Source organism: Anopheles coustani, chromosome X, assembly GCF_943734705.1.
Source record: "Anopheles coustani chromosome X, idAnoCousDA_361_x.2, whole genome shotgun sequence".
Classification (NCBI taxonomy): Eukaryota; Metazoa; Arthropoda; class Insecta; order Diptera; family Culicidae; genus Anopheles; species Anopheles coustani.
The window spans coordinates 1,221,684-1,248,332 of record NC_071290.1 but is presented as its reverse complement, the minus strand read 5'-3'; the positions used below and the strand labels follow the sequence as shown (position 1 = coordinate 1,248,332).

The window sequence follows — 26,649 nt, the reverse complement described above, 5'->3', positions numbered from 1 at the left end:
CGTTCCTTCTCCAACATCTATCGCATTTTATCGTTGTCTGGTATGTTCAACATGTCAGTGCAACATGAAAAAGTGTTGATTTATTTCATGCACCGAATGTGTCATGTCTTGTTTCTTTTTTTATTCTCTAATGGTTTGCTACAGTGTTCATCGTTTTAGTTTTTGTTTATGTGTGTGTGTGTGTGTTTTTTGTTTTTGCACAGCTTTTGGGAGACATTTGGACATTTTTTCGGGAAGCTATCTCGCAACCGTGCAGTGGGACTTCCCACGGACTACTAGGAGGGACAAAGATGCTCCATTCGTTTACTCTATCTCGGTTGATTAGTTGCATTTTACCACTGCATCATCTGCAAACTTGCAAACTTAATCGGAATAAATACAAATTTCGAATAGTTTCCTAATGTTGTATCTTGCTTTACGCTCACTTTTTCTCCTCTTCGTTACGCTCCTACGGCCAGCTTTTTCCCCGTGAAAGGGTAAAAGGGTGGATGGGAAAGGTTTTCTTTGTTCTTTGTTAAATATTTTATCTGCTGCATACTTACTTGCACCAACGGGTTCACTAAGTGAACTGGCTTCACTGCGTTTTTCGTTTATCTGCTATTCAGTAGGTAAAATTTGATTCATTTATCCAGTGTTTCTTTACGTTCACGTTCGTTTAACGAGGTTGAGTGTGTCTGGAACTGAGTGTTAGTGTGTGTGTGTGAATGTGTAAGTGTGCTTTTACCTTTGTGAAGTTTAGTCTCAGCTCTAAGTTGTTACATTGTTTCGTTTTGATATTACATGTTTTGATTTTGGTTTTTCCTTTTAAACGGGGGAGGGTTTGTTTTTTTGGTAGTTTGTAGTTGTGGGATCCTTCGGATCCCCCGCCTTTTCCGCTAGCATAGTTTTGATTAACTTCCCTCCGGCGTGTGGTGAAACAACTTTTACCCTCTATCATTTTCCGGCGCAGTTACGGGGGCAAGAAGGTCGAAGAAGGTATGATCGGTGGTATGTACAAACTGAATGGCTTTGGCAAAAGCTTTACTAATTGTTGATTTTGCGTTCGGCTATAAGTACCGCTAACTTTCTTTGTGTTATTTTTTTTTATCTTTCTCACTGCCCTTCTTGACCTTGCTTCGCGCCCTCACCCTTACCCGCAACGCTAAGTGTAATCATTATTATTATTTTTAATATTATTACTATAATTTTCATAACGACTTTCAAACGAAAGGTTTGTAACATTTGATTTTATTAGTTTTGTATTTTGTTCATTTAATTATTATTTTTCATTCCTCTAATGAAAGATATTCCATGTTTCGATACAATTACATGTACATTTAAGGACATATGCTTTAGTAAAAAAGAAATTAAATAATTGTTTTAACCGCTAGTTTCCACTGGTTTCCTTTCATCCATTCCTTTTTTTTGTATACAACGAAGAGAACCATAGTGTTAGGCATTTGATTAGCGTAGTATTGTTCCGGTATTAACTTACTCACATAAAAATGATTCGCTCCTCACACCGTCGTGCGCCACCTTCCCCTGGCTGGTACACGCTTTCTCACTCGGGTCACCAAACCTTTTGCTGGTGCTGAAAAAAAAAACCGTTTGACAGTTTGCTATCTTCTCTCTTTCCAAGACTTTGACGATGTGATGGAAAAATGGTGAAAAAAAACAACATTCTCCCACAAACACTGAGCGCACGCAGCTATTCACATTTGCGCACGCTTTTCTTCCAGTGTCACTCCTTCCGATCCCACTCGGGATGTGTTTGGTCTTGCTTTGGGGGTGCGTTTGCGATGGAACTGGCATCGGGAAGCTTGAGATCCTGGTGGATGCGAAAGAAAGTGCGAAAGGAACGACTGCAAATTGGCCGGTTAATTTGCTACTCGCAAAAAACGAACGGGAAAACATGTTTGCACATGCCTGGTGAATGTGTTACGAAAGCGATGAGCGAAGGCTAAGGTACGGTGAATGAGAAAATAAATACAAACACAGCCGCAACTGTTCCTCCCCCCAACCTCACTGGGTTTTCCGCACACAAAAGCAACCCGTGAAGGGTACACGATACACGTTCCGGTTTCGCCAATGGAGGAGGAGGCAGGAGGAAAAAGAAAAATCCGCGGAATCTAAAGCGAGGAGTCTGGGAACCCAAGATGGCGCGCAAAGTGGTACAACCGTGTCCGGGGCTTCGGCTCCCGGAAAGCGATGCTCAATCTTCAAAGGACGAGGGCACCTAACCAATCATTTGCCTCCACACGGTTTGCCCGCCTCGTCCTCCTCCTAGTGCTCGGTTTGGTTGTCGTCAAATAGAAAGTCCGCCCGGAACAATCTCACTTCCCACGCAACGGGATTCCGGAACCGGTGCTCGTTCCGTGTTTTGCGTTCGTTTGCTTTCCCCAGTTCATTTTCCCCCCTTCGCCCCGGTACACACTCTCTCTTCTTTTTTCAGTTACGCTCCATCGGAGTCGCGCAATGCTCGCTAAGGCATACTTTATCATCGTTCCCGTCGACAATTTCCCGTCGCAACCCGGCGGCAGCAGCAGCAGCAGCACCCGGGACCATAAAGCTCCGGTAATTTCTCTACAAAATATTTACAAGTGGGCTTTATGTATCGTTTTCCTTCGGCTTGCCACCACGCCCAAACCCCTCCCCCATTCCGAATGCCCGCGAGGGACAGTTTTCATATTTCGCTTTATTAATTTTTCCAATCATCTTGCCGCTCGTGCTCGGAGGCTGGGGAGGAAAAAATAAACCATGCCAAGCGCGATGCTTCCGTAACAATGTAGTTGATTAACGATACCGATTGAGCTTTGGGCTCGCGTCGTGCTTACAAATTTCATCGTCATTCGCTTCCCGATCGTTTCCTACTTCGCAACGCAAAAGCAATGAGGGAAAAGAAACAAACTCGCCAGCTTAAACAACTTCTCCAACCCATTCCGTTTGAATTTTACCGTGGCCGTTCCCCTCTCTCTCTCCTACCGGGGGGCACCTCAGACCGTGGTCTGTTTGTTTGTTTGTTTATTTGTGTTTCGCGCTCGGAATTGATTGTTGTACCACTTTGCCGTATAGCGTCTTTTGGTTCGCTTCACTGGGCGCGCCGCGGCGTGCCGGTAAATTGTTTGTCCCGCCGACCGAGAGCTCACCCACCCAGTCTCCGGTCCGTCCCACCCACTTGTTTGCCAGGAGGGTTTGTTAAGGAGGTACTCTGGCGAGCACTGGGTTGCAAACCCGATGAAACGGAACTCTATCCACCGGTGGTGTAATACTCGATCGCGCTTAATTGACTGAGACCACGGGATGGGAAGGCGTCAGGGTGGATGTTTGTAGTGATGAAGAAAGAGTGTGTGTGTGTGTGTGTGTGAGAGAGAGAGTGCGGGAGGGATGAAGTTAGCTAAGCACCAAAAAGCCTCTAAGTGCGCTCTTCGTATGTCGGGGTCGGTCTTAGCCTGCAATCGGTCCCATCGGTTTGTTCGTGTGGATTCTTCTTCGACCACCACCACCACCACCGACGACGACGACGACCCCGCACCGGTCGCTCATTTCAACTATCGGTGAGGAAGATTTTCTTCGTCTCGTCGACCGTGCCGCCCCCGTTCATGGTGGTGGTGGTGCCGAGGACGGCGCCGGAGATGAACGACGGGTGGCCGTCGAGGAAGTTGGCGGCCACGACGCCGCCGCCGCTGCTGTGAACGACGGCACCGCTACCACCGTGCACCCCGTCGCGCCCGTGCTCGTCGTTCGGGATGGAGAAATGGCGGTAGGAGATGAACTCCGGCTGGTGCGGCTGCTGCTGGCGCTTGGCCGCCTCGAGCCGCTGCTTCTTGATCTTCAGCCAGCCGAGCACGGACACGAGCACGATGAAGACGACGATGCCGAGGCAGCAGCCGACGATCAGCCCGAGCCGGCGCGTCAGGATCGAGTGGATGATGCTCTGGCTCGACATCCCGTCCACCTCGGCCAGCGGATTCGGTCCGGTTGCGTCCAGGGTGCGCACCTCGGTACAGCGCGTCGTCGGCGAGTCGGTCAGCAGCGACAGCAGGGTGTTGGAGAGCGACGCATCCAGGTCACCGCTCGCGTACCGGCTGTGCACCGCCGAGCCGCTGTTCAGGATCTGATTCTGCAGCTGATTGGACTGATTGAGTAGCGAGTTGATGTCGCTGTGGTACGTCAACCAATTACCGAGGCCGAGCACGCAGATCAGGTAGCGCGTGTTGGACGCCAACCGGTTCAATCGGGCCGAGTTCGACGATCGGTTCATCGTCTTTCCGCGCATCTAAACAAGACGTAACCAAATGAGAGGAAGAAATAGATAGTTAGAGACTACTCATACACACAGCTGACTCAACACTTACATCCTCCATGGCGTCCAGCGAGTAGTAGATGATGTGGTAGCCGTGCAAACCGGAGTGCTCCCGGCTCTGCCACGACACCAGCACCGAGTACGGCTGGATGTCCTGTATGGCAATCTTCAGGATGAGCGGCACGTCACAGAACTCCTGCGGTTCCATCGTCAGCAGCAGTTTGCCCTGCGCCTCGGCCGGCTGCTCACACCGTACGTTCTCGTACCCGCGGGCCCACTTCCGGTGATCGCTGAGCCACTCCCACAGCTCCTGTGTGTCGCACGAGCACATCAGAGGGTTGTCTGTTGCCGAAACAGAGGGAAACAAGATTTTGTACTTATTTATGACGACTTCGTGGTAACCTTTTAGGGACTTAAGGAGTTTAAGGTGCGATGACTGCCGAGAGAGAGAGAGAGAGACAGCCCTCATGCTGAAGACAGTCGGAGAAATCCATATACAGAGACAAACATCTTGCAGCGCCCGTCCTCATATCGATTTTCCCGAACACTGCGCTACGGGTTGATAACTTCGCGATGAGTACTACTCTCGATGGTGCAATAACGCTCCGCGACTCATTTCAATTGCCCGTTTTCTTCCATGGAAATGGCCACGACCTAACGTCACGCGAAAAGCGAAGTTTCCAATTGCACGATAATCTTACAACGACGCGCGCGTTCAACTTTTGTCGAGTCGACGTCAAACAAAGCGCCAGATTGTGTAACCGATAGAGAAGGCTGTCACCCATTCCCATCACGCCACACGACAGCTGGTTCCGTCGCCTGCCGCCCGCTAATGAACGACCCATTATCGTAACCGTTAGGCGAGATCGAAAACTCAAACTGCCCCCGAAACGCCCCATCAGGCAGGCGGGGCGTTGCGGTTTCAAACGGGCGGGCGACTTTTTAAACGAACCTGAGAGATCCTGGCTGTGATCCAAACCGGCGACCGGCGAAGTGTGCAATCAAGAGGTCAATGATTATTTATGACGAACTATCAAAACCTTCCGTTTCGTGCATTGGTTTTTCTGTTTGTTTGCGTTTCTCCGATCCGGCCCTTCACGTCCCGCTCACCGGAAACCCCGTTCTGCCGGCGGTTTCCGTTTGCCGAACACACATTTCACTCACAACTTTACCCGCGTCGCGCCGGGTTGGCCGCAAGCACCCGGTGGCAACAACAGGTCGCAAATCGAACCGGTTCGAACGCTGGGAGTTGTGAGCCTGGAGGGAGGGAACGTGCTTTCCGACGCAAAACTTTTCCTCCGGGCGCTAAAACTCCGACCAACGACACCAGCTCTGGACGGCGAACCTTGGTGGTGGCTGCATGAGGGTGATTCCTTGAGGTTTTGCACGAAAACGGAAGTGCGGGTGGGCGGGAGTGGTTTTGATTGTTCGTCCCTTCAGTGGTCAATGCGGTCTAGAGCCTGCCTTTAGGGGTTGGTGGGTGGGGAGGTTGGAAGGACTTGTTAGGAAGTGTTTCCCGGGTGTTCAGTTCCCAACTTGTTGAGCCACCTCGGTTCGGTCCCCTACCGTTGGGAGTTAGCGAACAAGTCAACTACTTGCCTACTGTAAGGGATGTTCCTTTTTTTCAGGGATTTTTCCTTTCTGTGTGTGTGTATGTTGCCAGCTCCTCCTTAGGGCAGGTTACAAAAAAGAGACCCAGAAACGTCCCCGACGGAATACGGTTGACCAAATGGCAAATAGAAAGTAGAGTGATCCGTTACAACCAAGCATTTGCCATATGGCCTCAGAGCCAAACTTGGTGAGGACAACCACACACGCACGCATACTTTCGACATGTATAAAACTAGCCATGGTTAGCTTGTTTATCATCCTTCCTGGGATAAGAGATACCAGGGACCTTATGTTTTCGAACAGATGTTGAAAAACTATAATGGGTATCGATACATACCTTCGATCCGTAGCTGTTGCAGGTGCGTTTCCAGCGGCTTGAGAGCACGCAGCGGAGCGTACTCGAAGTAGTTCTTCCGCAGGTCGAGCGTCGTGAGGGCACGCAGCGTGCGGAACGCGTCGGAGGAGACGGTAATCAGCCGATTGCCGTACAGGTACAGTTCCTGGAGCGCCACCAGGTGGCGCAGCGAGTTCTTCTGGATGCGCTCGAGCTGGTTGGAGGACGCGTCCAGGATGCGCAGCTTCTGCAGGTCCTGCGTGAACTCGTCCAGCTCCTTGATGCTGTTCGTGGAGATGTTGAGTATCTCGAGCAGGCGCAAACCCTGCAGGCGCTCCTTCGGTAGAATCTCGAGCTCGTTCACGCTCAGATCGAGCAGCTGCAGGTTGGTGAGGGCACCGAACGCGCCCGGCGAGATTCGGTTGATGCGGTTCTGCACGAGATGCAGGCTCTGCACGGCCGGGTAGATCTCGAAGTCCTTGCTGGTCACGATCGATAGGTTGGTGAGGCTGATGTACAGTTCCTTGAGGTGCGGGTAGCGCTGCTGGTCCGCGTCGACCGAGATACGTTGCAGCGGGTTGCCGGTCAGGTTGAGCCAGGCAAGCCGGGCCAGGGAAGCCTCCGAGAGGGCGAGGTTGGGGATTTGATTGAAGCGATTGAGCGATAGATCGATGCGCTGCAGGCTGATCGAGTGTTTGAAGAAGTTCTCCGGAAGCGCCAGCAGCAAGTTGCCGCTCAGGTCAAGCGTATCAAGGTGCGGAAGCGTATCGACCGTGAACCCCGTCAGCGAGGTGATGCTGTTCGAATGCAAGTCCAAGGTACGCAGGTTCGGCAACCCGGTCAGCTTGTAGAAGTCGACTATCGTCAGCTGATTGTGCGAGAGCGTTAAAATCTCCAGCGTGGACACGTTCAGCAGGGCGAGGTGCGGAAAGTCCGCTATCTGGTTGCTGTGCAGTCTTAACTCCTTGAACACGTTCAACCCGAAGAACGTGTTGCGCCTGAGTGTCCGCAGTCGGTTGTAGCTCAGGTCCAGCTTGACCAGGTTGACATTCTTCTGCAGCACCGTGTACGGGAGATCCTGGATGTCGCACCGCTCCAGGTAGAGCATCTGCAGCGATGGCATACGCTCCAACACGCCCTCCTTCAGCTGGGTGAAGTTGTTCGAACCGAGCCGCAGCGTACGCATCGAGCTAGCCTCAATTTGCAGCAGCTCGGCAGCCGAAAGCTGGTTCTCGTCCAGTGTCAGTTCGTTCAGATTGCTCAACCCGCGGAACACACCCGGCTCCAGGCGTGTCAAGTTACACCGTCGTAGGTTGATGACGCTCACTGGCAGCGCCGACTGGAACGTATCGACACCGAGTGTCTGCAGGTTGTTGTGGCTCAGGTCCAGCACGCGCAAGCCACGCAGCTTTCGGAAAACGTTCGCCCGCAGCGCTTCGAACAGATTGTGACTGAGGTGAAGCTCGTCCAGCTCGGCTAGGCTGCGGAATAGTTCCTCCTTGAGGTCGCTCAGTCGGTTGTGGCTGAGATCGAGGTACTTCAGCCGCACCAGCGGATCGAAGGTGCCGACCTCGATCGAGAGCAGCGTGTTGTTGCGCAGGTACAACTTTTCCAGGTGCACCATCTCCACGAACAGCATCCGATCAAGCGACTTCAGCTGGTTGTCTTCTAACCACACCATCTGCACACTGGTCTGGCCACGGAACGCCTGCCCGTGCAGATACTTGAGCGCGTTCAAGTTGAGCTGAATCGAGAGCAGTGCCGACTCTTGCCCTTTTCCGCCAGCCGAATCTTCGAAGTGGTCAATCAGTGCGGTCCCCTTGGTGGTGATGAGCTTACCGTGCGTCGTGACCGCCATCAGCGGGGACTGGTTGGCAACCCCCCCGCCAAACTTCCCCCCAGCGAATATGGTGTCGATCTCCTCGAGCCCGTTGTTCTGCAGATTGATGTACTGCAGCAGGCGACAGTTGTGGAACGCACCCCGCTCGATCACGCGCAGGTCGTTGTTTTGCAGGTGCAGCTCCATCAGCTCCTCGACCGGGGCAAACAATGCTTCCCGGATCTGCTGCAGCCGGTTGTCGTTCAGCCGAATCTCGCGTAGCTTTCCGAGTCGCTGGAACAACCGAACGTCCAGCTCGACGATCGCGTTCCCATCCAGTGCGAGCGAGTTGAGCTCGGGTGTCGCCTCGAAAAACTGTGCCGGTACCTTTTGGATCAGATTGTTACTCAGGAACAGCTGCTCGAGGCTGCCGAGCGTCGCCAGCGTGTCGCCGTCGAGCCGCTGGATGGAGTTGTGCTCGAGGTAGATGACCTTGACGCTAGTCGAGTTGGCGAAGCAGTCGTCCGTCAGCTCGAGCACGTTGTTCTCGCTCAGGAAGATCTCGCGTAGCAGCGGCAGGTTGGCGAACACCCCGTTCACGTAGTGTACGTGGTTGCGGCTCAGGTCGACCGTGTGCAGTCGCCGGTTGCCGGCGAAGATCTGCGGATCGAGGTACACGATCTTGTTGTGGCTCAGGTCGAGCGACTGCAGCTCCTTCAGTGACACGAACGCATCGCGGTGGATCATCTCGATGAAGTTGTTGTACAGCGAGAGCGTCTTCAGCATGGGAAACGCGCCGAAAATGTCGGCGTACAGCTCGACGAAGTTATTCAGGCTCAGGTCGAGAAACGAGAGCGCCCCGAACCGGGTGTAGCTATCATCCTGCTCCAGTGAGGCGATATCGTTCATGGACAATCGTACCAGGCGCAGGTTCTCCAGGCGACGCAGCGCTAGCGTCGGGAACTGACGCAACCGGTTCTCGGACAGGTCCAGCTCGGTCAGCGTATCCTCGAGCCCGGCGAACCCATTCATGGGAACCCGCTCGATGCGGTTGCTCTTCAGGTTGAGCTTCACCAGATGCAGCCCGTGGAAGGCGTACTCGTCCACCGCGGCTATCTCATTCGAATCGAAGTCTACTACCATCAGCTTCTTCAGTCCGATGATGGCTTTAGTGGGCACCTGTCGTGGGAAGAAATTAGTAAACTCACACCAAAACGCCATCCTCAACCCGAGTGTCTACGGAGAAGAGGCCTAACAAACGCACTTACTTGTGTCAACTTGCCGTTGATGATACTCAAACTCTCCAGGTGAGCTCGCAACGGGTGCAGCGCGTTCGGTTTCAGCTGCTGTAGGCTGGAGTGGGAGAACTGCAGGTGCCGGATGCTGATGTTTGCTCCACCACCCGCGCCAAGCAGCTCCTGGCTGGGCCCGGCCGCGCCCCCTCCGAACAGCTCCACCGTGAGCGTCTTTACCGAGCGGTCGAAATCGTACACCGACAGCGACTGCACCGGGGAGGAGATGACCTGCAGAGTCGAACGCAATGCGGCCAGCGTAATGCCGGGACATTCGAGAAAAATACCTGTCGGGAGGGTTGGAGGTGGGCGGGAGTACTCAGCATTATTGTCATTCAAAGCCATCAACTAGCAATCCAACGAATGACTGGCACTTCTTGCCATTGGCACTTGAGCCCCGTTGCAATGTCGCTGTTCCTCAGGCCATCCCTCTGAGGAATTTGTAATCCTCCACAATCCACACTGAGTCCCTTTTCTGAACTAAACCCAATCGTGAAAAGCACAAGATATATGGTGTCCTCACTCTTGTCAGAGGTAAGACGAGAAAAACATGACAAATCCAAACCTTTATGCCGGTTCCATACGACCGGAAGTTGGCGAAACAAAAAAAAAAAAAAACAGAACTACATCACTCGAAAAACATGCTAACGGTAAGACAATGGAAGCTACCCTCCTCCGACGGCTAGCACCGACCGTGACAGACGCGTAGACGAAGCGTTTTGCGAAAACCGGCTCGAAAAGCAACAGGACTTTGCGGGTGACGCCACAATTTTCCGCTTCACCTACGCTCCTCCGCCGGACGCCGCTGCACGTGATTGGAAACATACACAACCGGCCACTAATCCGGGGATTGGTGTTTTTCCCCCCTTTTTTCCGCCGACATACGACTGATAGCACCAGAGCGAGTGATGAAGCGCCGCAAAGTGAATCGGAGGAGGAGTGATAAAGTAGACGAGACGGAAGAGCAATTTGCCCGGTGTCGGTGTGTTCGTCTTGTACGGAGTCCAGCGTTTGCTGTGTACCATGAACAGGGTCTTGTCTCTCGGGGTTGTTTCCTTTTTTGTGCGAATTTTTATACTCTCATAATGCTCTTAGCACTTGAAAAAAGTCTTGATAACCTCAAGACCGCCATGCGCCTTTCTTTCGAGCTCTCGACTCGGCAACATTGTGCTACAACATTCTATGGCAAATCTGTATGTTTCGATGAGCAATATGTCTATTTTGAGGGTTGCAGTCCACACACTGCACCGCCCGAATGTCTAAAGTCTGAAAGGTTGCATTGGAGCTCTAGCGTGAAATTTGGACTAACCTCTAAATACTTACCATCCTCAAACTTGTAGCACGGGCAGGCCGAGTTCTCGGCGAAGGTGGGACACTCGATGTCGTTCGGGACGAAGGACAGCTGCGCCGGCTCGGACAGCTGCTTCGGGGCCTTTCCTTTCGCCGGCTGTTGGCGACCGGCAGCACCTCCAGCGTCCGGTGAATCGGCTACCTCACTGCGGTATCGCGTCGCCGGCTCGCTTCCCGAGCTTCGCAGCTGCATCTGGCCACTGGCGAGACACTGCACGAGCAGCAGCAACGCCACGACCAGCCAGCGACCCTCGCACCAGCGTACCGGGTGTTGGCCACACCACCACAACCGTCGCACCATTACGCCGCTACTGTACTTGCACCCACACCGCTACTCACTACACACGCACGACTGATCCGGGGAGCGCCTGCTACTGACACCGCGATTACAGCCGGGCATTCCGGGCTATTCCGTCTGCGGTAACGATGGAGTGGACGGGATCCGGGTAGGTGATACGAGGTGTTTGAGGTGAAGGTGAAGCTCTATTTTACCGTCTCGCACTGAATTGCACTTGCTTACTTACGCTAACTCGCAGACTTCACCCTGAATGTTGACGTTTGCTCGATGTTTCCCTCGAACAGTATCAAAATACAGTTCTAGAGGAAAAGGAGAGAACAAAAATAGAGGTAGTTTCCATTGGTCATTGGATTTCAGTATACAATATATTTACCAATATAGCGACGCAAAAACAGATATGCAAAATTGAATCTGCAAAGTTCCTACCAACTCTTCGAGAGGCCGAGTCTACGACGGACGCTCACTCTTCATGGGCTCGTAAAACGTCAAACGCCCTCGGTTGCGACGGGCGAGCGGAACTTTATCAAGATATACGGAAACCTTATCAGCCGGAATCGACGTCGTTCGGCGGAAGAATTTGATGTCCTCCGGATGGATGGAGTGGACGGAGTGCTCTACCCCCCCTCCCCCGACAAAGTGGACGGCGATGAATCCCAGAGCTGGGAGGCAAACGCATCCCGGGAACTCCGGGTGGAGAGCGTGGTGGTGGTGATGGTGAATATCCGAACATACTTCCGGCGAAGGGTAAAACTTTCACTTGGGGAGCAGTTTGCGAAATTTAAATGTCGAAAAGGGGTGTTTGTGTTGGCGCTACGAGAGTCAACCGATATCGGACGTCACCGGCAGGAAGGGCCCAACGGGCTCTTACGACAATATTGACCTGCTTCAAAGCTCCTGCTAAGAGCATCGCAAACTCCACTTGGCTATAGCAGCATGATACGAGAACGGATTGGGTGAGGGGGGAAGCGGTCGTAAACTGTCTGCCGGGACCGTCGAGCGTCCTAAATCAACTCGTCCACATCGGGGCGTCCAACTGATTGAGAGATAGCCAAGCAAGCGACATGGAGCCTGGACAGCTAGATCAACAATAAAAATCGGATGAAACTGTGGTTAACAAAAATAGCTGACCGGGCATGTTGCAAGGGATCATTTGTTCCAATAATCGGCGCTTCTCGGATCATGGATCTCTAAAGTACCCCCCTTGGATCGCGTTAGAAATTACGTACGTATCTCGCAGAAGGAAAAATGAAAACGGAAAAGGAAAATGGAAACAGGCCGGGTTAACCTTCCAACGAATGTACTCCGTAGATTGTAAACAACTTCAAGTAGGTTACACTGTTTGCCTTCGTACTGGGATATAAGAACTGGGGAAGTTCTTCTCTCAAGAAGACCAACTACAAAGTTTATTGTACGCTTTAGTTTAGTGCACATTATTACCTTCGGCATTTGGCGTGTATATTTCTTCTGCCGAAGTTTTAGTTCAATGTGCATTAGAGTTTTTCGGCTGCCTCGAAATGAACCGTGATCACACGCCCAACAATTGCGTTCAACAATTTCGAGCACCGCGTTCGCTCGGGATAGAATCATATTCCTACTTCAACCGTGCGCGATCGGTGGAAAATCACGCCGTGGGCGGGTGGGCGGAAAAACCGCGCCAACCGCTCGGGGTCGAGACGATGAACTCGATGGCTCGCTTTTAAAACCGGTCGCACCCTGAACGCCACTTCCGGAGGGGGGCTCGTGCCGACATCCACACGCTGATTTTCCACTGGTTCCCCCCACCTCTGGTTCCACATCATTCCAACCGAAAGCGGTTTCCATTTATACGAGAGCGGAAAATAAATTGTTCGCCTGATTACGGCCCGAAACAAACCCGACGGCTCGGGTCCCGAAATTCGACAATTAGTTCCAATGGTTCCATGAACCCCCCCACCAAGGGAGAACCCGGTGGAAGTGGGGTGAGATCCACGGAGGCACCGAGCCTATTCGGGATTCTGGAGCTCCCTTTCCCCCCCGCCGGGAAACTTTTCCTACGGGCGAAGCCTTCCCTACTTCAGATAACTACTACACGCCTCATTACGTGCACACACAGCGCGACACAAACAAACACACATACGGTGGGAAAACGGACCCCCCCCCCTCGCGCCTCATCGCACGAATCGGGGCGGCGAACTATGACCAACGATTTTCCGCACCGACGCGTCGATGATGAGATGCACGTGGTGTGCAACGGTCGTCGTTTTGAAGCTCGCTCGCTTTCGAGTTTCACTCCGTTCGCGTTCGTCCTTTTTCCACGATTTATTTCAACACACGAGAGTGCCCTCTATGGGGCGTTCGGTAGTTATTCTCCTTTTGTTTTATGTTCCATCCAGCGGCTAGCTTTTTCCTGGTTGTTTTCTTTTTCTTCAGTGTCCTACACATCCTTCTCTCTTTAAGTTTTCCCAGCGTGGAGCGCTGCATTGCATTTTCCGCACGGGGTGGATCGATATCGCCTTCAAAAACTCAACAAGTCCCCTGTTTAAAACCGTTAACTACGGCCCGAAACGCCAAGCCCGAAAAAGTTGGCATCGGGCAAAATAAAATACACCGCTAACGAGAAGAGGAAAATTTATCACGTAATCTACTTCGCCACCGTGCAATGTGCTTGTGTTTCGGGGTTTTCATGGACGGGGGGGGGAAATCGCCCAACCGTGGAATGGAACTGCTGTATCTTGCCGATGAGCGACCGGGACCGAAAAATCACACACACACACACACACTCAATACAATCGGGGAGGGAATCGTAACCGAAAATGCCGGAAAATTCTGCGGGAGGATCTGTTGAGCGGTTTTCTTGCTGCCATCTTTTTTTCCGATTTTTTGCCCCAAAACCCCGTTCCTGTACGTTCCCCCCCACCCCCCTTTGCCCACCCCATTTCCCGAGCTCACTTCCGTTTCCCGGCTTCTCTTCCCGCCGGAAGAAACTCCGACAGGCTTAATGCGCCGTTTCCGCCGCTGGGGAGTCCTGATTGCTGAGTTTCGCGCCCAACCCCCACCCTGCCCTCACCCCCCGCACACGCGTCCACCAAACGGCCTTTCGCCTTTTGCTTCCACCGTTTTTTATTTCACCCTCCCTCCACAGCCCGGTTTTTGGAGCCCGAAAATTTACTTTCCAGCCTAGACAGAGTTCCACGCAGAGAGCGCGCACAAGGTTCATTGAATAAACCAATTGTTCCGCAATTCAATGATAGCTTTTTGCGCACATTCGGATAACGGGCCAGTACGGGCGTTCAAAATCAACCGTCCACCCATTCGGACCTTCTTACCACAAGATGAGGGGGGGGAAGATAATGCTCGCAGAAACCCGAACGATGGGCCGATGAATAATGGCCGAGAGCAGATGAGGACAGAGGAAACCACAGCAGAAAGGAAGAAAAACCGAGCCCCATATACGAAGAAAGCCCCGGGTCATCATCCCCTCGAGCACCCGGAGGGAGGGGGAGGGAATTGCCGAATTTATGCCGATCACCATCAACGTCTACTTGTTTCCAATTTACTGCTCATTACTGGCGATTTTCTGTTGTTTCCGTTCCGAACGCTCGCTCCTCGCTCGCTCGCTTCCATCATGCAATCGATGCCAGGATTCGATTCGAAATATAAACGGTGAGAGGCGAAGGCGAAAGAAAATCGCACGCATCACCCTAGCAAAATGAAGGAAGCAGACGGGGGGTGAAAAACCCACCCACCACCGCCAAATTGATTTGAAGAATTGATCGGTCGGGCGCTTTATGGCTCTCAAAACCCACTTCCCCGGCCACCCCTCACTCGCCCGGGTCCGATCCGGGGACGATTAGAGGACCACGAACCTGGCGGAGTAATTGCGCACCGGAAGCCGCACCAGTGCAAGGCAGCGAAAAGGCCTCCATCTTTTATTTGTAATTTTCTCCTCCTATCAGCTTCTCTGCATCTTCAAAGTCCGGTGGGGAAGCGGAAAAGTCAACTACGGTACGAAAACTTATAAAAAGAATCGGGACAAAATACAAAACAGAAACTCAACAATATGAAAATTAATTCTATCCCATGTGGAAAACGAGTGTTGTTGTAATTTCGGTAACGAACTGTTGAACCGCGACATGCTGATGAGGCGCGGTCGGCAATTATCAGAAGGAAGCAACAAGCTTAGAAGATGTCTCAAGGTACTCTTGCTCCCTTGGTGGAACTATAATTCTTCTTGCAACTTTCCTAGTATTAATTACATTGTTATATTGTGGCCATTTTGAAACGAACCAAAGCATCTATGAGTGAGTGTTCAAACCTAAAAAAAAATGAGCGCCGGGGCTCACATCCTCGACGGCGTGGGTTCGAATCCTAACCGTGACCGGACCCTCCCCTATACGAGAGGACTGACTATCCACGTACAACAGGGAAACAAGTCTTGTAAGCCCATTACGGGTAGGCATGACCAAGAGGTCGTTACGCCAAGAAGAAGAAGAAGAGTAGAAGTGAACGACAATATTTGAAATAACATGAAACGAGTGAGAATTGGACTGTGTACATCGGTAATATCGTTAATACAGGTAGTTTTCTTTCTCGATGGAGACGCCTGGTACCTCATGGAGTTGGTTTAACAGATCGGTCGATCTGTAATTTGTTATCCCCCTTTTTAAATCTCAGAGCTAGTGTAATATAATAATATATCTACACGTGAACTTCCGGCATCACGGTTGCCCTGATATATTACATATTTTCTTCACTCCTATTTCTTATGATAATATATCTACACGTGAACTTGCGGCATCACGGTTGCCATGATATATTTCATATTCTTCTTCACATCACTTTCTTAGCATAATATATCTACACGTGAACTTCCGGCGTCACGGTTGCCATGATACATTACGTAGTTCTCTTCACTTCACTTTCTAATGATAATATATCTACACGTGAACTTTCGGCATCACGGTTGCCATGATATATTATCTTCCTTCTATTACTTCAATTAGCAGCCTCACTGCTGACTGTAGAATGCCCTTTACTGGTGGTGGAGTTCACTGATCACTACGCACCTGTAAGGGAAAATAAAACACAAGTGTGGTTTCGTTTCTTCTTCTTCTTGGCGTAACGACCTCTTTGGTCATACCTGCCCGTTAAGGGCTTACGAGACTTGTTTCCCTGTTGTACGTGTGGATTGGATTCTACTAAGAACTTGCTTGGAAGATTAAGCTCTGCGATGGAGCTTGAAATGTTAATTGTTTTAAGCTTATCTTAATCTGTACTTTTGGTAATTGCGCCTGCGTGTATGCTTGGTACAGCACACTGGCTTGACTCAGGAGTTAAATATTTTGAGAGTTACTTTGTAGCAAGAATGAAGAAAACTTTTAATCTACTTCCAGGGAAAATTGATGGCATGAGATACCGTTGTCCGCTGGCCAGCTGTCATGCGATTGTATAGAGTCTTGCTCTGGGACTTGTTTTTCTGAGCGCCACGAAATTGAGACCCGTCCGATAATGTCGACATTTTGATTTATTTATTTTAATGATCGCGCGCTATGAAGCCTCATGAATATAGACACTTCCCGCAAAACGGCCGGCTCTCGATGCAAAACATGCAAACTCGATGTGATTCAACCTCACCGGGGCGGCGGCGCATTGATACCCGGAAAACCGGCGCAGTTGTGCTTCCCGGCGCTTTCCACGAAACAGCGAAGCCTTTTTCCGAAACGAAGATTATAAATATCTTATGAAAAGCGGCAGCGACGGAGAAATCAGCTGGCTAGTTCCTTGAAAACCGGGCCGAGTGCAAAAAGAAACCGAACCAAACAAGTCGAACAATCCAAACGACCCCCTCTCCCCCTCTCCAGCTTTCCCCCACAGCCGTCCGGTGTCCTAAACCATTTCTCTCCCGGTTGGCTTCTGACTGTGAGATTTCGCCGTAAAATTGTTCATCTGCGGCCAGCAGCGAGCAGCACCATTTCATGAAATATGCATATCATTCCGAGCGAAAACTTGCCCCAAACTTAGAGCCCGGCCCGGCTCCAACAGCGGCGCAAAGTCCCGTGCAGCAGCAGCAGCAGCAGAAGCGCCGGCATCGCGCAGCAACAGACATATTTCATAAGCAAAATGGAAGTCAGGAAGACAGTGGACCCGGTCCGGGGTGGGAGGGAGAGGAGGAACTGGTGGAAGCGGCGGCCGGTGTGCAACAAGCAAGGCTCCGTTGTGCTGGGATGGAGCTGCCGCCGCCGCCACCCATTCCCACCCCGCATAAATCGCACTTGCCACTTGCTTTTTTTCCCCGGGAGCTTCCGACGGACGGACTGCGTACTTAAGATGTTGTAAATTTTAATAAAATCCATTTGTCTAGCAAAACACGCAACCCCGAGGGTCGGGTTTTAGCCAATCCAAAGTCTCCGGCGAGACCCGCGCCAGCGACACCGCGCCATTTTCCGTCCGTGCCGGTATTGTTTTATTTTGTTTTTACTTTTTTGTTCTTCTACTACTTTTTTTTCTCCGCTACCGCTTTTATCTGTTCCGATTTTTTTTGTTGTTGCTTCGCTTTCCCTCTTTCTTTTTCCTTACAGCAGCTGACCTCCACCTAGCAGTTTTTCCTTGTGTGTGTGTGTGTGAGTTTATCTCATTCTTTTCCCTTTTTTATCCTTTCCCCGTGGCAGCTGTTGTTTTTTCCTAACCCGTTCGTTCGCATGCATCTTGAAGAGGCGTGGAAATTAGGAAAACAAGGGAAGCTGGGGGGAAAACGGACTCGCACAGCAGTAAAGCACACGCGTTCGGCTCCCTCCCGCTCCCCGCTGCCCTTCCCATTATGAATGATACTGCAGCGTAAAGGGGAGAAATCGCTCCTCCGGTCGGCAATATCTTATATCTGCGTTGACCTGTTTTCCTGGCCGTGTGCGCCCGCGTCGTCCCTGCCAAGTTGCGTTTGCCAAGCCCTCCCCCCTCCCCCTCACATGACCCTGAAAATGGAAACCTCTGAACAGCGGAAGAAAGAAAAAAAACGAGCGTCGGTCCTTTTGGAGGTTTTCGGTGTTTAAACACTTTAGGGAAAGGAAGCGATTTTTCCCCGTCTTAACATGGCTACGTGATGGCACAGAAAGCAAAAAGGGAACAGGAATGCACAGCAGGATACTGCAGCAAGTTTGAAGTTCAGCTTGTGTTGGGTTTTTTTCTTCCGATATGTTTCTATTTTCTTTTGAGAGACAAAATGTTGATACAAACCTTTTGCTAACTGCACTAATGTCTGTTCAACAATCGTCCGAGGAAAAACATTCAACTGTCTATGTAATACAAGTGTCGGAAAATGTACGTTCGACCGCTTGGACCGCAAAGGACGAAAAAGGTTATGATTGCCAAACCCAACCCCCAAACTTGCCGACGCGCGATGAAGTTTGTGTCTGTGAAGTGGATCAATAGAACCTCATTAGGCGAAGCTCCTTGAGGACACCGGTAATCCCCGGGCTTTGAGGTGCGGTACCGCGAGCACCGAGCGAAAGCGTGAATCACGAAGTGGATTGGGGCGTTGTTTGGAATTTTCACCCCCCCCCCCCCCCCCCCCCCCCACCCGAAGGTGGGAAAGCGCGCGGCCGATTTTCCCAATAATCTCCGGCTCCTTGCCGGAGTAAATTGGATTTGCGGGGCTTGAGAGAGAGAGAGAGAGAGAGAGCCCCGATTTGCAAAATCGAAATTTGCCCCGAAAACGCACAAACATCCGGATTCGGAAGGTAAACCTTCCACTTCAGTTCTCTACCCCTCCCCTTCGCCTTCGCCCGTCCCGCTCGTGGCGGTGAATGTGATTGCGATTCAGCGCCACTCGCCCGCAAATCATTAATTAATGTAATTGATGATAATCCGATACCAAATCCGGAAAGTACCGGAAATTCGCCCACGCACCCCTCCGGAATCGTTTCGCTCATTTCGGAGCGGCGGCCCGGGAGGGGGGGTAAGAGGAAAGTGCTCTCCCATCCCCCTTGGCCCTGTTCATTGGAAGACACCTATTTTCTTAGCCTGTCGATCGATTTTCACCCCGGGTGACATTAAACAACGACTTGCGCAAAGAGGGGAGAGAGGGAGGGGGGAAACCCAGCCCAGGCACAAGGGATACAAAATAAAACACAGGCCAAAAAATGCGCCATCAACTCATCAGGGACACTCTCTTGCCTTTGGAAGCAGGAGGAAGAGTTAGGCATAGAATGGAGGAAAAACCATTTCCAAAAACTCCCACCTGAGATCCCCGGTTCTAGCGGATGGTTGGAAAGGTGGGAAAGGGTGCGGAACCGAACGAGCACAATCAATCAACGCCGTCCGGGGTTGTGTCGGGAAATGGCGGATGCTTTGAAGAGATGAATTTATTTGCCGCGCGTGTTGTTTATTTGCCGTAACTTAATTTGGCCGTGTTTTTAATAGGGGTGCTTTCGTTGAGGAGAGGATGTGGTGGTGTGGTGGCACACCGTGCGGTGGCAGATGATCGGGTACGATTATATTTGCTCGCTCAGACCGGTTGTGGTAACGAATTACTGCCTGCTTCCGGTGTACGGAACGACTCCGATCATCTTTCCGAGCTGCATTTTCCCGACCAATCGGTTCGACGTACGACGCAGCGATTGGAAGTAATAAACAACCTCCCGACGGGGGAAGACGAGTGAAAAGCGGTGCAACAAGGAGAGGATTTTTCCGTTCGTTAGTCGCTCCCGTCTTAGTCACTAATGAAAGTCCTTCCCCCTTTCCCCCGTTGGTGGGCAAATGCATCAAATCTGCACGCGTGTAATCCCACCACATCCGCCTCCTCCGCCCGGAAAAGCGCTCTGGCCTGCACTCGAAAATCAAACAAATGGCGCTCTCGTTCGGAACAAAACATTAACAAAAAGCAAACAACCCGAACGACGATACCATATCCCGGGCCGAATACCGAACCGATCCATTCGATAATCTGTGTTCCACAGCTTTCCACGTAGGTTTCCTTATTTGCCGAGGTGCATACACACACATACACACACCGAAATGCCGGTGAACTTGTGTGTTGGACGCTTCCGGGATTGTCGTTCGGCAAATGTACGGCTTCGGCTCGAAAGGAGAAAAGTGCAGGACGAATTCCCACCCACCGCCCTTCTATCCAAAGGCAAATGGGTCTTGGGGTTGGGGAGAGGGAAAGAACAAAGAGCGAGGGCCGAAGGAATCAACTTCTTCGTTCGTTTCAAGCTTTCGAAAACTTCAAACGGACGCCGGAGAGCGAAAAGAACAAATGGAATGAATAAAAATGAGCCGCACGGCAAGGGGGGGGGGGGAGGTGGATGGGGCGTTTGTTGGCTGTTGAAGTACCGAGTGGCACCTACTGCTACTACTACTACTACCACTACCACCACTACTGCTTCGATGCGCCCGCATCCTGACGCACGCTATTGTTTCTTTTTTTTTCCTCTCCCTTTCTCGCCCCCTCCCGTCCCCGCCTGAGAACCGGTTCGCACTTTTCCGGGCGAAGAAAAATAGAATGAAGAGAGAAAAGAAAAAGAAAAGCGTGGGACGGTTGGCGATTGCTGCTCCCTTTTGCATCCCCACCAGAACTGTACCAACAAGAATGTGAATCCGATATGTGAATGAATCCCGTATGTGGGTATGTTTGTGTGTGTGTGTGTGTGTGTGTAGTGGATAGTCTCCTGGTGCCATTAAAGAAAAGCAACGGAACAAACGAGGGAAATTTAAGCAACGCCAGTAGTAGTGCTTCACACCGGTACGGGCCAAAGCGAAAGAGCGAGTGAGTAACAAGAGCGTGAGACGAAAGTAGAAACAAACGAACACACTACGGTGGCTGCCGCGACGTAGAAGCAACAGTGACAAAAGAAGATGAAACACACCGAGAGCTGTTTGGAGAATCGGGGGAGAAAAAAAGCAGCACAAAAACGAGCAATCGAGAGCCAACCACAGCGAGAAGCAGCATCATCGGGCGAATGGAAATGGATAAATAAATTATGCTTTCATTTTCGTCGTTGACAAATTGCGAAACATGAAACAGTAGCGCCGTTGGGAAAGGGCACTCCTGCTGATGGGAGGGGGGGAGGAAGGTTGAGTGTGACAGAATGGAACGTTGAATGAAAAAAAAAAACACACACACACGCACACACACAAACGCTGCGAATGGGAAAATCGACACGGGAAACGTGGGTATATCATACGGTTGCCCGATTTGCTAAGAATGACCCGGTGTCCGGAGAGGGAAGGAGTAGGATTATTGCAGGAGATTCTCACACACATACACACACACGCGCGCACATGCACATAAACCGGTGAACCGATCAAAAGCTCGGATAATCCTTTGGAAAGTGTTTGCGAAGCAACGGAATTACAAGAGGTGCTTCGCTTATCGGGTTTTCCACTCTTCCACGGACGGAATCGGGAGGCGACGGAGGTGCGTGTGAGTGTGAGAGGTGGAGGAGGAGGCCTTTTTTCCCTTCGTTGCGCGTTTTCCCGTACATTTTCGCAGCAATCGGCCGAAGAGGTGTATCATCCGCCGAAAGGAATGGTGAAGATTATTTGTCGATCTCGACACAACCCTCTGCACACACACACACACCCATACAGTTCGAACACAATTTATAAATGAGGTGCTCAGTAAAGGTAGAGAATCAAACAAACTTAGAAAAAAACGACTACCCTTGAAACAATCTATTCAAATCAGATGAAGCATTAAGACATATTCGAGCTGTTAAACGATTGAGTACGGTTTGGATTAAAGTCAAGCAAAATGCGTGACAAGTTTATGTTTTGAATATACAGCATAAGTGACTTGCTGCATGCAACTATCGAAGCGGGGCCACCTAAAGTGTTCGCGTGTCCAATGCAAACGAAACACGAATGGTCTTTTCTATACAAGATCGCCAGGTGATTGTTATAATTGGTATTGTCTTTTTTAATTTATATTTTACTTGTATCTTTGTTATATCGTATTTGTGTACTAATATCTTTTTTTGTATTTTTTGTATTTATATCGTTTTTATATCGTATTGTTGTATATTTATGTCTTTTGCATACCTTTAGGTGCAGTTATCTGAAAATAATGCTGGGAGTATCTCATGAGGGATTAACAGAGTATAAAGTAATTTACACTACACATTTAAAACCCCCGAAAAGCACCCCGGTCGGAATAATTTCCATTTCCCTTTCGCGAAGAAGTGAAAAACTGTGCACACTTTAAACGGAAAGCCCTCCAAAAAAAAGCGCCAACGCAGTAAAACGCAAACGGGGCCCGCGCGCTGATCAAAGAAACCAATTTTCCCGATGACAAATAAGCAGATTACAGGAAACGATTGTTGTCGAACGTAGGAGAAGAAAATCTTAGACGGCGGTACGAGAGGGGGGGTTGGAGGCAAAACGTCATTACAAGTGCCGGAGGTTTGTAATGACTCCACATGCGTACGCGCATGTGAGACAACCGTGCTCCTCTGCACTGCCCCTTTCCCCTCGTAACCGCGCGCTCGAAATTCCCACACACTAAGAAACAAATGAAGATGGCTCCGGTTTAATCATTCGCAAAAACGGGAAGAGAGGGAAAAAAAAACCTGCTCGCGTAAGCGGAACATAACTCTTTTGTCACCTTCCCGCGGGGTGACGTCGTTTGGGAAAATGTTGTCCCATGGGGAGGGGAGGGGGAGGAGGTGGAGTAAATTTATTATATCACCATCGCGATGAAGTGCGCTGAGGAGATTCCTGCGGCGTCACGCGGCGAATCACAATCTGTAAAATCGTGAATCTCGAACAACGGTCCTTTCCCGAACGGGACCCGCGGCGGGCGAGCGGGTACGGAGGGGGGAAATTTGTGTGTGTCTTGTCAACCTCCGACGCACGGTGGATTTATAAAGGAATTTCGCTGCGAGCTTTACACGGGTACACGGAAGGAGAGTTTTGAGGAAAAACGATCTAATGTACCGGCAGCCACAAAACGTGTCCCATTTCCCAAACAATCCCCGGAGTCACGTTCGGGCTCATTAATGTCACCAGCAGCCCCCCCCCCCCCCCCCCCCCTCCCTTCCCCACCACGGAAAACGGCACACCATGGGGATTCAGTTTTCCGCTGGTTAAAAATTCATCCGCCAAAAAAGCCCTTGCGGCCGTTCGTACTGTTGATTTTAACTCTCTCATTTCCGTCATTTCCCGTCCATTGTTCAAACCGGTCCTTCACAACCCGTTGGTCCCCAAAGGGAGTGGAGAGCGGGGGGTTTTTCTACCTTCCAGGAAGCATTCTACTGTCGGCGAAGTGTACCCGGCTTTTCGGGCTCACTTATCGGTTCACTTTTCCGATGATTGTGTACACGATACACCCGCGGCAGGGACAATGTGGTACTGGCACGGTGCACTGGGATATACCCAGACCCTCCGAGGACCAGGGAAAATTCCCTCCCACCCCCTTCCCCCCCGTCAGCGTGAGGAGAGAATAAAAATGTCAGCCAAGCTAACTTTCATTCCGCGCAGCACACGCAGCCTTCATAAAACGGGGCCCCGGCCCAACAACATCGCATCGAACCCTTTAGGCTTGCAGCAACACAAGCCCCCAAGTGTGGCCAAAGGGCAGGTGGTGGTCGTTACTAATGAAAATTTAATCCCCATTTAATGAAACGTGCGGTTTTCTCGTCGTGCGACGAGACGATCGGGCGTCACCACCATCAGCATCATTATCTTTCGGCCCCGACACGCGCCGTGAAATGACGCGGGTGGGGGCTTTTTCCCCCCTCTTTACACTTTGTGCCCTTCGCTGGCTTCACATACCACGCACACAAACACACATGACTTCCTAGACGTACGTGCCCGGCAGCGTGTTTTAACCTAACCTTCCTCCTTTGTGTCGTCTGCTTCCGAGCACTGGCGAAGAAGTTGAGGCCGCAACAACCAACCGTCACCAACCAGCACCATCATGTATGTTACTTGACATTGGCGGAGCTTTTCCCACGCCGGGAGTAGATTACACCGTCCAAAGCCAACCGTGACAATCAAGCCCCTGAGTGAAGGTTGAAGGCGCCCGCGAAGAACATTACCGTCAGCCGACCTAAGCTACCGCCGCACAGCACAATACCCGCAAAAGAAAAACTTATGGAAATGTGCATGTGTGGAAATTTATTATTTATGAATGAGCGGAACGGAAAACTAACAGTACAGGCGGAGGGCGGGGGAAACTTCGGGCCACCGGGCCCGGACTATTTCCCCCCGAACTTTTACGCTGGCTTACGGCTGAATCGGGGAAAGAACGGCACCAAGGAAAATCATTCTTTGGGGACTGTAAGAAATAGTTAAGTCAAGCTGTAACGTTAAATAAAGAACAGTACGGTTTTTAATCTAGCGAATGCGTGGCCAACTGTAACGTTGTTGCAGGATGAAAAAAGAACCATTCCACCCGTTGGATACACCCTGTTGCAGCCGGTTGTTCGACCGAACGCCTCCACAGGTAGGCAAAAGGCAGGCAAAGCTTCAATCTTTGCATACCTTCAGGGGCAGCCGTGCAACAACAAGGTGACCCTGGCACCAAACTGCACGGAAACGTATAAAAGATTTTCACAGGCAAACGTCGTTTCTTTCGTACAGTGAAAACTTTCCAAGCTCAGCTAGACCCGAAAAACAAAGTTCCTTAAAGAGTCATAAACGAGATACCGTCGGTGTTGCGCTACAACGTCGACGTCGACGGAGACAGTTTCATTTTCGCGTGAGCACCCGCGTCCTTTTGACACGGATTGATTACTTCCACCCAACATGCAAACGTTTTTTCGCGTACGAGTGTGACAAACGAGCATTGTTGCGGAAGAAAGAAGCCCGTCAGCAGGCTGACACTTCTTTGACCGCGTTTGACAAGTCGCACTTCGAGGCGCGAGGCGCTGGCGGAGAAAAATAACTATCAAAGACGAATGTCGGTCGATTGATTTGACAGCATACGGGTGGAGCACGGGGGGAGAACGCGCGCAGCGGCGGTGATGTTTTTATCTGTGTTTGATACTTTAAAACTGTCCCATTCCGTGGAAGCAAGGCGAAGAGAGAAAGAAAACAAAAACGGGGCGAAATGTTCGGCGCGGCGGCGTTTGTTTGCGCCGAGAGCGTTCGGAAAGATGGTGCCGCCTGTTTGTCTGTTTTCGAATCAATAGTTGTCAAATGTTTGTCAAAAAGGTTCGGGCTTTCCGCCAAAGTTAACGGGAACGAAACCGAGAGCGAGATTGAATGGGACAACAAAAGCCAACAGTACAATAAAAAACAACACGCAAGACAATGGGCCTTGGGGAGGGTTGGAAATCGGAAAAATGTCATCCTCCCCGAGGCAAAGGCGCAAACCAAAGCTCGGAAGAAAAAATAAATAAATAAAAGCATCAGAAAGTTAGATAACGGGGGCTCGGGAGAGGCCAACCTTCGAGCGTGGCTCATCCAATCATCTCGAAAAACAAAGCAACACACACACACACACACACACTCAAACAGAAAATGGACGGTGGGGTAAGCGAAACCGAGAAAAGGGTCACCCCGGGAGCGCTGGACCTTCCCGGAGGGCTCAACTTTAAAGCACTGCCGGGCCGGGGGTGGTCGCGGGGGTTGGGGGAAAGGGGAGGGAAGGAATAGGACTATCGGAAAATAGTTCCCGAAATTTCATCCCGCCCGGAAGCATCTCGAAAACATTAAGTGGAGCGGGGGGGGGGGGGGGGGGGGGGGGGGGTTTCGAGAGTTTTTCCATCGCCGTTAGTCCAACAAGTTGCCCGGAAGGAAGGAAGCAAGAGACAAGCAAGAGACAAACACCTACACACGCACACACACACACACACTCCAGCACACCTACAAACATGCCAAAGGCGGCCACGAATGTCGAAGGGAAGTAACACCGGTCCACTAAATCCAAAGGAATCCATTCCTCGGGCCGTCCCCCGATTGAACCTGGCTGTGCTGTCACTTCCCGCACGTCACCCCTTTCCTCCCACTCCCTCGGGCAGGGATTTCGGCTTTCCTGTCACTGGCCTATTAAACCCACACTTCCACACGTCCCCCCTCCCCTTCCCGTATTCGTTAAAAAATACCGATCCTCCGAACCGAAAGGCGGTGCGAGAAATGGCCGCAGGCCATCGTTCCTTCTGCCATTTTGTTTTGCATTTTTTTGTTTTGTTTTGTTTTCGTTCGCCCCCGCGTTTCCTTTTGTCTTGATCCACCAGTGCTCATTGGTACTGTGTGTGTGTGTGTGTGTGGGTTTATTGTTGTGTTTTTCCCCCTTCTTCGGTTTCGCATTTTTGTGTTTGCTTTTCCCACTTCTGTTTTCCTGTTCATTTTGTTGGTTCGTGGCTCGTTCGTACACTTCATTTAATTTCCTTTGCCTTGTCGACTCCGGCCCCGGCCGTGTTTCTTTCTTTTGCCAATGGTTTTTTTTTCTTTTTTTTGTACTCATTCCTTGGCACTTCCCCCGCCCCTTTGGGGTACGTGCTTTGCCTCCCTAACAAGCTGCCCATTTTCGTTTCGTGCTGCCGGGCCTGGTTGTTGTTTTTTCCGAACCGTTCAATAAAAATGGTCGACCGAGAGTGGGTCCTTTCTCGTCGTTGTGTTCGTTTCGCCAATGCCACCCCCCTCCACCCCCCCTCCGGCAGCCAAAGGTGGGATTGTAATTCTAGGACGCCGCTCTACATTTATTTTATTCTTTAACTTCTTCATATTACATTATACCTTTCCCAT

At 50.9% G+C, this 26,649-nt stretch overlaps 2 protein-coding genes across 3 annotated transcripts in view; both read right to left on the bottom strand.

Moving 5' to 3' along the window:
* Positions 1-3,523: 3,523 nt before the first annotated feature.
* Positions 3,524-11,160, bottom strand: LOC131269747 (slit homolog 1 protein). Its single transcript, XM_058272255.1, has 5 exons — positions 10,662-11,160; positions 9,315-9,625; positions 6,231-9,225; positions 4,335-4,624; positions 3,524-4,255 (listed from the first exon to the last, which is right to left on the bottom strand). The coding sequence occupies exons 1-5, from the start codon at positions 10,987-10,989 to the stop codon at positions 3,524-3,526; spliced, it is 4,656 nt and encodes a 1,551-aa protein (XP_058128238.1). The 5' UTR covers positions 10,990-11,160.
* LOC131269783 (uncharacterized) overlaps positions 11,151-26,649 on the bottom strand; it is a 96,969-nt gene continuing 81,470 nt past the window's right edge. For both annotated transcript variants that reach the window (XM_058272298.1, XM_058272299.1), the window contains one exon: positions 11,151-11,285. The gene's annotated coding sequence lies outside the window, so the exon portion shown is untranslated. The remainder of the gene's footprint in view (positions 11,286-26,649) is intronic.